General features: G+C 44.8%; 1 protein-coding gene across 1 annotated transcript in view; it reads right to left on the reverse strand.

Annotated features, from left to right (window-relative positions):
- Positions 1-6972: 6972 nt before the first annotated feature.
- Positions 6973-14228, reverse strand: part of Ddx1 (ATP-dependent RNA helicase Ddx1) — a 43195-nt gene continuing 35939 nt past the window's right edge. Inside the window, exons 25-29 of the mRNA XM_075669153.1 lie at positions 12912-12984; positions 12192-12234; positions 9412-9510; positions 9036-9156; positions 6973-7230 (exon numbers count right to left, since the gene is read on the reverse strand). Of these exons, the coding sequence (XP_075525268.1) occupies positions 7103-7230; positions 9036-9156; positions 9412-9510; positions 12192-12234; positions 12912-12984 (464 nt within the window). The 3' untranslated portion in view covers positions 6973-7102. The remainder of the gene's footprint in view (positions 7231-9035; positions 9157-9411; positions 9511-12191; positions 12235-12911; positions 12985-14228) is intronic.

Consider the following 14228-nt stretch of genomic DNA (forward strand, 5'->3'; position numbering starts at 1 on the left):
TAGAAGTAATCGCCGTCTGATCGATTATTTGAGATCAAGGGTTATAATTACGCTATTTTTTGCCACGTGCAAATAATAAAAAAAAGGCCACGTAAAAACACGCCGCATTGCAGTTTTTACTCATAGGCTACCTACGCTTTTTCTTAGGCTCCCTGCAATGGTCAGGCGGCGCGGCGATCGGCTCAGCCGTCAGCGCCACCGTGTCAGTTGCGCGAAACACCGAGGCGGCCGCTGTTGCGGAGGCATGCTTTTGCGGCGCTCGTTTGAAACCTTTCGGACGTTCTAAATTGCGGTTTTAATGCAATCGAAAACGTCGAGGCCCATTTTGGACCACCGACGCTTGAGAAAGGACGTATAATCTTTTACTACAACCACGTATACTGTGTCAAAGAAGTAAACAGCACGGACATCACAGTGAGGTGCTTAAATTAAATTGTGGTGTTTTAGGTGCCAAAACCACGATCTGATTAGGAGGCACGCCGTGGTGGGAGACTCCGGAATAATTTGGACCGCTTGAGGTTCTTTAAAGTGGACCTAAATCTAATTACACGGGTGTTTTGGTATTTCGACCCCATCGAAATTCCGCCGCCGTGGCCGGGATTTATTCCCGCGACCTCGCGCTCAGCAGCCCAACACCGCAGCCACTAAGCAACCACCGCAGGTCGCGAAGTATTTGTCACAACAAAGTAAGTATGCTTACGACGTCGATCTCGAAGTGCGTTAAGAAATCATTATTTTATGCCACTAAAGTGAGCAAATACGGCCGTGGACGTCTTTGAACTGTCATTTGTCGCTTCTTACTTGGAGCGTGCCTTGCCCCTCACATTGTATAGGTTTTGGCTAATTGGCAGGTAAGTGCTTTGTTCTCCGTTGACGAAGTGCCTCGAGCACATTCTGGTATTGTCGTTCGGGCTCGACTGTGAGAGGGCATTACCGCTGAAGCATCATAGAGAGCAATCAGCTGAGACTAAACAATGTGAAGACTGAACAAACATGCGCTTGTGTGCGCGAGGGAAATGCTAATTTTCGAATACTCGACGTGTTCTGCAGTGTACTCCAACCTTAGTTAATTGTGTTGTCGTAAGCGCGAGGAAACATCGGCACGAATGAGCTCGGTTCCAGCATTCGCGTCTTGATCTTGGCGCAGGAAGAAGCACAGCGCACACAAGCGCTTACGAAGCTAGATTTGACACCTAACAACTACTGCAAGTTTGTTTTGAAGCAAGACAAGCTAAACAACTATCAAAACTGATTTACAACAGCCGGAATCAGTTCACGCATTTTTATGCAGTTGACGCTTTATTGTGTATTTTTGCAGATGGCGCTGCTGGCTCATTTTCATTTCTTTTTCTTGTTTTTGCACTTCCGTCTTAGTTCGTTTAACAGAAATTCGCAAGACCGACACGAACCGCGACGATCCACTTCAGCCGCCGGGTTGCTTCCCGCGGTTTTAAAGGGAAGCGGTACAATTTGATGCCGACATCCCCTTCGCGGTTGTGACATTTCTTAACGCAGCAGTATCTGCGCTTGTTCTTTTTGTTCACACTTCTCACGAAGAAGCTGCCAAGAGGCCGCGGGGAATCCATTGGAAAATTGGAAAAGCAAACTTGCAGGCGGGCCTGAGCGCACCACGGACAATGGTGAAATGACGGTGAGGGCCTACCCGCGGGTGCTCACCGCCGCTGCCAGGTGGCGCGACATGTACAGGCAAACTAGAGTTACTGTATATGCTACCGTAGGTAGCAGAGTTGCGCGTAGGTCCGCCATCTTGCCTGAGAAGCAACCAAGTCTATGCGGCGAAGCCGCATTCCGTTTTTGCAGGCGACATGCCTAGCGTATCGTCCATCGACCGTGGGCGCTTTTGCATCGCTTGTGCACCGCTTTTCCGCCAAATCGCAAACAAAGCGCATCGAAACAGCTGACTGGATTAGATTGTGAAGAAAAAGGCGCTGCCCTTTTTTAGCGCGCGGCGTAAGATGCAGCGCGTATATTAGTTGTTTTTTGGACTTGCACTCCCCTGTGCACTTTCTCCGCCCTAATAACGCATGAGCACTCGCGTATCTAGAATAGATTCTGTATTCTATATACGCCGATCAGATGCAGCATTCGTGAACCGCGACGGTAACGATTAGATCGCACCGAATAAACTTAGGGAATATGGTGATGTTATATTATAGATTCCGGAAATGCTACAAAACGTTTTGTGCGAAAAAGCTACTTCACAAAGTAGTATAAGGTTCGAAATAACATAGCGTATTAAAAACTTGACAAACGTTAGTAATTGAGGTGAACAATCAGATACGCTAATAACTTTCATTCGCTTGAATACTGCTTGGCACTCGGGTTTTGTTTCAACAGAGATAAATACGCTACTAAGAGCAGTGCAGTGCTCTTTTAGCATGCAAACAGTAACAAAAAGCACCGAGCCGCAACTGCCTCTTTTTTTGGCAATAAAATCACAATGCGAATTTCAGAGAAAAAAACAAAAACACTAGTGTATGTGCGTGCAAATATTTTGATGTTGTGAGCTTTATCAAGTGGTGCTCTTTCACAAAGGGAACTGTACTAAATATAATGAGGCCCATACTTGCTTATGTGCCATAGCTCTCAACATGTAGCCAGTCTAAAATATTACAGGTCAATCAATGACCAACCATTGATATTTCGACTCTGGTACCCCATTATAGATCTTGTGTAGAAACATATCCATCTACCAGCAAGCAATGGATATCAGCTACACCTGCAAGTGTGATTTCATTATGTGCCTTTTCACTGCAGGGATTCCAAAAGTAGCCTTCTGTGGGAGTGTAGCGAAAGTTTTTCTCACAGGATTGACATAGCTACATTATAGGGAATAATTCAAAACACAGTTAGGCCCTTACCGTATGTTAAATGACGACATTCATTCCTCTTGCATCCTGATTCACATAAGCTGTAGTAGATTAAATATATTTACTCAGTAGTAACCTCTTTCATATTCAGAAACAACCCAAGCAGTGCATAATCATGAAAATGTGAGCTGGCTTTTTTACGACACTTCGGTGAAAGCAGTGTGGTGCATCACATGCAGAAAACTGGTAATTCCAGCTAAATCTCCTGTATAACTCTACGTGCTTCCATTATTTAAAAAAAAAAAACATCCGGACTTGCAGTAGCTTTTAATATTCAATCTGTGATTTTTTTAGCACAGCCCAAAAAAGCACGTAGCTGTTAGTCAAGCAATTTCATCTCATACACACTTGACGCAATAGGCAGTTGACTGAAAATTTGTTTGTTCAGGTGTCTTTACCTGAGCACCCTTCACAATATTACAAAGGAAGAAAAACAATTACTCAAGTAAGGTGTAACGAGGCAGGCCGACGAAACAAACGTGAGATGCGCTGCGCACGTTGCGTTGTTGCTACGCAGCTAGCACGCACGTGAACAGCGAACGGCAAGATCGGCCGGATTGGATTTGAATTTGACTGGCGATAACTTGTGTGAATCCAGTTCGCTGCAGCGGCGGCGTCGGGAAATACAAAAATTGGCCCGAACATCTGCTTCTCCGCAATGCACGGTTGCTTGGCTACCACGTGATAACGTTCTGCCAACGGAGGCGCTAGCGGCGTGATAAAACAGACGCGCAACTCTGCTACCTGCGGTAGCACATACAGTAACTCTAAGGCAAACTGCATTGCAGGGTGCCCATAGTGACTGTACGTGTGTTTGGTATTCATGACGCCTTACTTTTTTTAAAATACGCTTCACTCTTACAGAGAAAATGTACGAATTGAGCACTGGGTGCCTGCAATCGCCCTCTTGATAAAGGCCAGACTCCGATTGAAACATATGAAATTAAATGTTTCTTTCTTGCTTTTCGACATGCGCCTGCACTTCTTTCCAATTTGCCAAACCCCGGATCTGAAGAACTACTTCCTTCACACACAAACAAACATTTTTACAGCCTAAATAACACTCCTGCTTCCTGTAGTCAGTACAAAGCATGGAAGGAGAAAAGATTGTCTCCTTCCGCAATCCTAGAATGTGCCATAGCTTTTAATTCTTCAGTTCCTTCCATTCTGTTTCGTACTAATTTCTGCAGCAAGTTACGTCATAGCGACTCAATGAAAGACTTCTGCATTCAATCAAATGTGACTTTTCATCCTCATCACCGCAGTCACAGTACAGCTGACGTAAGGCTTTCGTTGAAGGAAATCTTATTAAAAGAAACAAGAAATAGATTGCAACACCGTGCCGCGGCTTGGGCTGGTCAGTACATACTCGACAGGGAACAGCTCGAAAAGATGAAGGACAAAAAGGGAAACGCAGACGTGTGTGTGTTTCCTTCCTTGTCCTTCGTCTCCTTGTACTGTTCCCCTGTTGAAGAAGTAGATAACATGCACTGCAAGAGCCAATAATACATTCTTATTGAAACATCAAATTGGACTACATTTCTTTTTTCTTACTGCGTCCACTTCTGTAAGAATGCAGCCAGCATGTCCAGGATCGAACCCACCTCGTGAGCTGCTTGACGCCATAAAACCACCAGCTGTTACGCCACGATGATATATATATATATATATATATATATATATATATATATATATATATATATATATATATATATATATATATATATATATATATATATATAGCTATGCAACTTTCTGTATGTTTCCCAATTGGTTCTGATTTAAGATTGTTGGCATTAGGGCTTGATATGCCAATTAAATGGCCCCAATTGTGAATGTCAGTGTGTCGCAAATAAAATATTTTTCTATATTTGTTGTGATTAATGGAGAGAAGCATTTACCTTTTTGTGAAGTTAAAAATCTCGCTTGAAACATAGCTAATTTCTCTTGAACCAGTGGCACCACTTGGTCAACCAAATTTTTACTTACATGTATAGCACCTGACAGAGATCTCTCACGGTGAACCTGTGAATGGTTACACTTTTCGAATGGAGTTTCTAGTATATACGTGTTGTACCATGCAGTGTTAAGACCCATGCGCATCTGCCTCGTATGTGGGCAGTACGTGCAGGGTTCGAACACCGATTCTGTCGCAAACCCGCAAGTTTTTCTAATGGGTACGTATCGGTTTTATACATATGTGTCCCCCGGCCTGGCGCTTGGCTACTTGTGGGGGGTTCGCATTTCAAGAGGGGGCCCACAGAGATCTCTACGCGTGGTCTCCGGGTGCCCCTTGTCCAACCACGGTCAGCAATCATACGCTGTGGCTCTAGGAGGCAGACGAGTGCTGCTGTCGGGCACCTAGCAGTAAAATAGGTACAAGCCGTGCTCGTGACCAGGTGATCAGCCATTTTGGGACCTCAACACTTGGAAAGGGGCGTTTCTTCTCAACCCAAGGGTGCCCACACATAATAGATTGGGATACCACATGGGAATTTGCCGCCATGGGAACAGCCCAGACCCTCTTTTTTCAGACTTTTGTTCCCGGCTCCTGAATTTTAGCTTAATTGTTGCACACACATCTCTATACAGCAGTAGCAGACGGCAGTGACATCGCTTCCACTCGGAACCGGAAGCTGGGGCAATGCAAGTTCGTTTGACACTGGAAGCTGAGGGGATGAACAATGGAGGTGCTCGGATAAGAAGGGTAGGTTGGCGGTACTTAATCTGGTCGGCAGACACATGTATGGAGGGGCTTTACTCCCAAGCGATCTTAGTTACCACTGACCAATGTCACGAAGCTGCAGTCTATGCCTGCAGATTTTCTAATCTCATCATGCCATCTGCTGGATTTGTGCAGTAGGCAGAGGCCAGTTAAAATGCCAGATTGGCCAATTCCTCTCCTGCTGAGGAAGCACCTTCTGTCATATAAGCAGGCCATGAAGTGTAGCTGCAGCTGGACTAATACAGTCACAGGTCCTAATGACTAAGTTTGACACAAAAATGCCTTCATTATATTTGATATTCATTATAAGCATATACTTGTTACACGATGATATCAGCAAGAAACACTTAACTTACTCGGTTATACAGTCAACGTCTGATTTTTCGTACTCCCAAGAGGCCACGAAAATGTCCGAAATACGGGCAGTCCGAAAAAACAAATGCATGCCTTTTACTGGCCCCCAAGGACTCAAATCGCCACAGGCACGTCCGAAATAGCTCTGAAGGCCTGCCAGTACACTTATTAGGCGTATCAGTGCTCGTACTGTGACAGGAGACGGCAAGTTCACGCGTGTATAATTAAGGAGTACATAGTGTCCCGTAGTAATTGCCCCTTCTTCTCTTGGTATGCTTCACCGCCAATACATTGCGTATACTTGACCGGGCAACAGTACTGTATTGAGACAAAGCTGACTTTCGGCAACCGGCATCATGCAACACCTTGTGCTTTGCAAGCTTCGAAGGCATTGGCGATGATTACAAAGGCAGGGTCAGCGCCATTGGAAACAGCGGCGAATTGTTTTAATAAGAACACGGCACCGAACAGCAAGAAGCTTGATAGCCAACGTCTAAATAGCTAGGCCTAGCGTTGCCGCGGTGTTGGCTACAGCTGCCAGCGGATGTGCATGCGAGAGCGCCTGTACGAGGCGGCGAGATAATCAAAATGGCGGCGGCGGTGGCTTCGATCAATGCTGTTTCAGACCTGCGGTCATGGAAAAGCGTCCGGAAAATCGGACTGCGAAGGGTTTTTTGCGTCCGAAATTTCAGACGTTCTCATACATTGACTCTATGGGGTACTGTGGCGGTGCCGCGAAGGCGTCCGAATTATTGGGCATGTCCGAAAAATCGGGCGTTGACTGTATCCGATAATTTGTTATATATATGTCCGTTATGTTATGGCTCGACATATACAAAGTGCTTCCACACGATGCCTCAACGAAATATGTCAGAAATATCTCTCACATTTGTTTTTTTGCGATTCTGCGAGCAATCAAAAATGGCTGAAAACATAAGTGCTCGAATGTGGCCACGGACACATTTTTTTCAGATGTCTTACAGAAAGCGAAAAAGCATCCAGTAAAGCGAGACAAGTTAATTTATTTGACAATGAACATGACACAACGACAAACAAAAAACAAGAAGACCCTCAAACTGCAAAAGCCATTTCACGAGGAGGTTCCATGCGAGAGCCTTTCACGAGTGGGTTCCTATCTCAGAAACGACTGATCCTTGAGATAGTAACGCTGGATGAAGATGGACTGCGACTTCCTTTCCAATTGAGCCAGCTCCTGTACAGCTGGCGCCATCTGTGCCGTGTGCGTAGCGTAGTTGCTCCCTATGGGAAGAAGAAAAAAGATGAGACGGGTCCACAGGTAAATAGTTGTCAAAGCAACATTTGCCAGGCCCAATTGAGAATGTTTGCGCACTGGAACTTGTAAAGCGTCATCCAGGGAGCATTCTTCCACAATAACTTTTAAAAAGGGTTTAGTAGCAGCCGCGGTAGACGCAAATTAAATGTTACAAGACAGTGGTGTGAGAAGGTGGGCTACCTTCTCCACTGCAAAGGTTCTCTCCCACAGCCCGTGATATTTGTCCCCTGCCTTCTCTTATGAAAGAGCCGAGGGACGTTTATGTCATGACCCCTTCTAGCCCCCTTTTCTCAACTTCATTTTTCCTCTCCCTTCTTCTCATGCTTTGAAGCCCATTTCCATACGTGCAGCGCAGGTATGCAAATTTTTTATGCTGCAGGCAGTACACATAGACATGCAAACTCGCACATTTTTTTGGCATTTCCATGCACTTGAGCCGTTTTTCGTGCCTAGTCTTTGGAATTTGTTGGGATCAGTCTCTACTCATGTCTGTATGCAGCACAATCTGTCTTTACTGGTAAACATTTAACAAGCACCGAGTGCAAGCTGCCAAAATTTGTGACATCACTGGGAGACAGAACGGGACCTTCAAGGTAGCACTGCCATCCTTCTTTCTTTCTTTTTGTGTTCTTTTCGATTTGTGAAGCCACTGCTCAAGGTAAAGGCTCGTTTATAATCCATACATTTTTACGTTTATAGTCTGTATATACAGTCCATTTAAAGGCTGGCTTAAAACTGCCCCGTGAGGCATATTCACACTGTGAACTGCGGGCAATGTTTTCATAGTCTAACGCTGCCCATCCGTGAACGTTGTCGAGAATTCAGCGATGGAAGGGCAGACGCACTGCACACTCTTTTTCGTCGAGGTGCCAGTGCGTGAGCATGCTGGTATATTTTTCAACCATATTTATTAGAATATAGGCCGACTTCTTTTTTGTTTTTTTGCTAAATATGTTGTCCAAAATGAGCTATCAACCTACATTCATGAACAACGCGAACAAAAATACCAAGCTATTGAAGTTCCTTCATTACACAGGCCATAAAGCGAGCCTGCAGATTATCCAGACTGGTTTTAAGAAGTGCTGCATATGGAACACACTCGACGGCAACGAGGACGACACCATTTGCTGCTTCTGCCACTGCAGCTCCATTTACGCTCTGCTGCATGCAAATGTTGTTGGTCATGTGAGCAGAGCATAGCGGGTAACACGAACATCATAGTCTGCTGGCGATGTCTACTTCGACAGCATCAGCATGCGGCAGTGCATGCCAGTTATGCTATGGCGACATACTTAGACATCGCGACATACCGAGCTGTAGAGCAGTCACCTCCACACAGTGTAATTTAACATGTGCACGTGTGCATGACTATTACTTTGGCCTATATATGACCCTTAAGACTGGTTTAATGCTATTCCAGAGATCCAATCTATGAATTTATTTCACTGAACATTTACTCTTGCAGTCCTTTCTGGCTTATGAAGGCTCGGCTCAAGGTAAGAGTAAACTAATTGCTCTTCCAGAAGTTTAGTGTAAGAATTTATCATTAGCGTCTGTTTGAACTGCTTACCGATTGCTTGCTAGCGTGGAAAGTCTTCTATGCATGTTAAAAAATTCTTGCACAACTGCCAATTTCAGCAGGTCAGTACATTTGGAAAACCGAGAAATAGGGTCCAAAAACAGGAAGAATGATGCGGACGAACGAAACACTTTGTTTGCCCACCTTGTTCATTCTTTTCTGTTTTCAAAATAGGGCCCATGCAGCACTCACCCATCTCCCGGCGCTTCTGCCCGTAGACCACCTTGCCATCAAACTCGTCGGCGGGGATCTTGAGGTCAGGCTCTACTTGCTGAATTGTGACGTTAAGATGGTCCTCGATATCTGCCAGGTACTACAGCAGAAAAACGAGCACAACATATATCATATTAACACGCATAATCCCTTCAGTTGCCACTTTCCCTTGACGAATGCAGAAACGAAACACCTGCCATTCAAAAACTAATTCAAGTTAGAGAAAAAAACCGAAGGATGCACAGAAAAGCACAGAGAATGCAGGAATGATGCTTCTGCAGGTGGGTACAGTGATAGCCGTCAGTTAAACTGCGCTATAATATCTTAACAGTTGTTCTGTTGTGCATTGACTGACCTGCGGCTCATTATACCAGATGCAGCAGCCACCACGGTCTGTCAGGTTTGTGTTGAAGCAGTTGCGACCCTTGCTTGAACAGTTGGAGTGGTACCACACCTGCAAACCATGGCACAAGACACAAGTTAAAAAAAAAAAGAACTGAAAAAAAGACAGAAAGAGAAAGAGAGAGAGAGAGAGACAGTGGACACACACAAACAGACGTAATCACTGTCCAATAAGCAAAGGTTGACACACTCGCTCACAAGCACATTGACTTTTACTCGCTCCACGCTCATTTAACAGGCACGACATGGAGTGTTAGTGAGTCACGATGGGTTTGAGTGTATGCGAGTAGTATAAAAATGAGTGAATGCCTGTGAATTTGATTGAATACGAGGAGGCATGAATGTCGGTGACAGGGAGTTCAGGTGCGTGCGAGTACAGAAGTAATAAAGGAATACAGGAAGCATACATGAATATCTTGGGAAATAGCTATAAAGATTCCACACTTACGTTGGTTCTCCACAAGAAAACTAGAAAGTCTCCTGTCAGGAAAGGAGTCAGGCAAGGAGACATAATCTCTCCAATGCTATTCACTGCATGCTTAGAACTTTTCAAGGTATTAGACTGGGGAGGCTTAGGAGGGAGGGTCAACGGTGAACATGTCAGCAACCTTCAGTTTTGCAGATGACATTGTCCTGTTCAGCAACAATGGGGACGAATTATAACAAATGATTGAGGACATTAACCGAGGAAGTGTAAGAGTGGGGCTGAAGATTAATATGCAGAAAGCAAAGATAATGTTCAATAGCCTTGCAAGGGAACCAGTATTCAGGATCGCCAGCCAGCTTCTAGTCTGTACAGGAGTATGTTTCTCTAGGTGAATTGCTCACAGGGAACCCTGACCATGAGAAGGAAATTTACAGAAGCATATAAATGAGTTGGAGTGCATACAGCAAGCATTACCAAGTCCTGACTGTGAGCTTACCACTGTCATTGAAAAGGAAAGTGTACAATCATCACATTCTACTGGTGCAATCATATGGGGCAGAAACTTGGAGGTTAACAAAGAAGCTCGAGAACAAGTTAAGGACCCCGCAAAGAGCGGTGCAACAATAAATGTTAGGCATAACATTAAAATATGGGAAGAGAGCAGTGCAGATAGCCGGTATTCCAGGTGACATTAAGAGAAAGAAAATGAAGCTGGGCTGGCCATGTAATGCGTAGGGTAGATAACTAGCGGACCATTAGAGTTACAGAATGGCTACCAAGGGAAGGTTTGCGCATTCGAGGATGCCAGAAGACTAGGTGGAGTGATGAAACTAGGAAATTTGCAGCTGTAAGTTGGAATCAGCTAGCGCAAGACAGGGGTAACCGCAGAGAGAGGCCTTGTCCTGCAATGGACATAAAAAGGAGTACGGTGATGATGATGATGAGTAAAGACGTGAGCGATTGTCGGCGAGCGTGAGTGGACGTGAGCATGTATGCGAGTACCAGTGCGTCAGTGTTGACGCTAGTGTGAGAGTGAGTGGGTGCTGGTAAATATGAACTATGGTTGTGACTATTAAGACTATGACAGTTCTGATGAGCCAGAGTAATAATGTGAGCGAGTGCGCATTAGTATAACTGAGCACATAGTGTGCAAGTATAGTGGTTAGTGAGAACAAGTGATGATCCACGTATTCTGCCAACCTATGCATCACCTGGCGCACACGCGTAGCAAGGCCATAGGAAGCATTATCCTGACCACAGGAATACGTTGCCATTTTATAGAAACTTATTAAACTTAAAGAAAAAAAATTCAGTGGTGCCTCGTGTTGCCATAAAGATGCGTCTAAAGCTTTTCATGTTAGTTCAGCCGACCTCAGAGATTCTGTCTGCTTGATCTTTCCTGTGGGTTGTGGCTCCCAAAGGTGGTCACAAGCTTTTAAACTATTTTTTTTTTAGCAATAATAAAAGCATCATTCATTCGGAATTTGCTGCAGCTCTGATTTGTTATGAACCTGTGTCGGCAATGGAGCACGAAGGCAGCAGAGAAGTGGATGCGTTACATCTGCCAGGCTGCACGGTGCTACATTTTGCAGACCTACACTTCAGGCAGTATCACGGGAAATGAAGAACTGTTGTTTAAGGGTTCTGAGCCACAGAGGGGCATCCGAAGTGTTCCACAGCTTCTGGAGTAACACAACATTTGTCTATATATCTTTTATACTTCCCGTTCAAAACGAGCGTCAGGCACAGCGTGGCTTCAGACGTGAGAAAGGAGACTTATCGCATCACCTAAAGCAGATGTAGAAGGTATACTATCACAAATAACTCAAGAGCGCACCAATCAGACCAGTACTGTAGTTGAAGCCCATATAACGAATGTATTGCGCAAAGCTGCCAAACTGGTCCATTCAATAGTACGGTTCTCCCCCTTGGAAACGCAGGCGAAAACCGCTCTCCCCGTTTGTCCTGTAAAATGCTGAATGAACTCTACTTTTGGTAGCATGGCATGTGTGCATGCATGTGTGCATCCATGTCAGTGGTATCTGGTATTGCTAGACCGCCACAACAGGTTACGCTATGTGACAAGTCTCCGTTATCACGGCCAAATCCGCACTACACGCCACGGGTTTCCCACTGGTCTTATTAAAAGCTAAAGTAGTCAAATACTAGCTGTGCTCTCAAAGAGTCTAAGCTCTAAAGTGTAATTACTGGGTCACCAGCTATCCAATAAACAAGTAAAATTTACGCAAAACTTTTCTGGCGGTACTCCTAAAAAATAATAATAAAAACAGTGTAAATGCACTTACCTTCTCAGGAATAGCTGCAACAAGAGAAATGGCTAAACCCATCCTGGCAGGAGAGAACAACAATATTGGATTGAGTAAAATTGATGAGAGCGACTAGTCATCATAATCATTTTCACTATGAAGCAGAACCTTAATACGTGTAGCTTATAATTGCAGAACACACGGTAGCAAACATTTGCAAAGTGGCTGGTGCCTATGGGCTGTCATGCCAGCTACGATGTCATTGACGAGGCATATTGGAGGTCATAAACAATTGCCGAATCGCTGGCGTCTATGGGCATAAGAGTAACTCACGGTTATAATAAACAATCGTGCAATGGCTGGTGTCTATGGGGGTGTCACGCCAGCTATGACGTCCTTGACGGGGGCACAATAGAGGGGGGGAGGGGGGCTCGAGAGCCACAGGAGACAGCGAGCAATCTTTTATGAGAGGTTATGCACTCGCTGCTGCTTGCAGCTCAACAATATTTAGCTCATGTGTTCGTAAAGGCATGGCTTACAGAGATCACTAACATTTTCCTAGCATGCTTAAAAAGTGTACCAGTGCCCCTTTATTGTGCACACAAATATGCGTACATTAGCGTTTTCGCATTCCACCTCCGTCAGGATGTGGACGCCATGGCAAGGAATCAAATATGTAACCTCAAGCTAAGCAGCCAAACGCTATAGCAATTGGGCCACAGTAGAAAGCTGCCCATTAAGAGCAAAACTGAGACCAACCTTTCAGCTCGTCCAACCCTGCCAATGCGATGAACATAGTTTGACTTCTCGTCCGGCAGGGTCACATTGATCACTGAAAATAGCACAAAAATTTAGACATCATGTGTATTTTCTTTCTTGGCAATTAAGCTTCTTATGTTCATGTCAGACAGGTACCTTCAGGTAGGCTTGTGTCTATACTTCATTTCATAAGAAGCACGCAATTCTATGAAGGTAGCCTTTTCTAACTGCCCGCATTTGCGACCAACAAATAGTGCCTTGCATATGAAAGAAAGATTAAGGTTTGCATCATGTAATTCGACGTAGCCTTAACCTCATACCTTTGTCACAAAACATGATGTACGTAATTACAGTAAAACCGAGATATACTGAACCTGGGTACACTGAATTATTGTTCAATATCAGACACACAAATTATCCTGTACAATATCCTGTATAATGGCATACAGCGCCGTACACTTTCATTGAACCCCTGCATTCGATATATTGTTATGAAGCCAACACAATCCGTGAGCGACATTCTGCCTGGAGCAGATGACAAAGAAGACGGGTCTGTTGAGTGTGCAGGCTGTCCACCATCTTGATTGCTACTGTGTACCTCAGTGCAAATACATTGTAAATAGTCACGCCTTGCGTTGTTTCATATAACACCTTTGTGGTGGAGGTGCTGAGTACAGGGAACAACTACCAACACCACAAAGATGTTTTACGTCGTTTTACGTAACAATGTTGCATGCTGCACCTCGCCGCGCCCCTGCAAGCGCACTTCTCCTAACAGGGAAACAATCGCCTTTTGATGCCATCGAAAATATTTAATGCCAAAGAATACCAAGCAGCATTGTCTTGGCATATGCTGTCAAACAAAACATTGACTCTGAAGGGCAGTACACACTACAGCACGCCGCATCTGCACTTCGCGGAGATACCATCGCGGAAGCACAAAAGACTCATCGCAGTGGGATGAGTGAACCAGCTGAATTTGTTTCATTCATGCTCGCAGGGTTACATGTGAGTGGGATTGGACTCTGGATTGTTCTGCAAGCTGAAAGTTACTTTAAAATTTAACAGCATTTGTGTAGTGTTGGCGGGCACCGATGCAGCGCAGCCGCAAGGGAAGAGCCGCGAACTATGAGAACGAGAGGCCTCGAGCGTGGACTGCACGAGTAGTGAGGACGACTGGTTCCAAAGGGAAGTTGGTTGAACTCGAAATCCGACATAACTGTGTCTGCCAACTGTGTCAGCCAGCTGCTGATTGGCCAGATCGTGCTATAAATGGTGTATTGTAAGGGACATGTGGCCGGGCATGTTCATTGCATG

Source organism: Dermacentor variabilis, chromosome 9 (assembly GCF_050947875.1).
Source record: "Dermacentor variabilis isolate Ectoservices chromosome 9, ASM5094787v1, whole genome shotgun sequence".
Lineage (NCBI taxonomy): Eukaryota > Metazoa > Arthropoda > Arachnida > Ixodida > Ixodidae > Dermacentor > Dermacentor variabilis.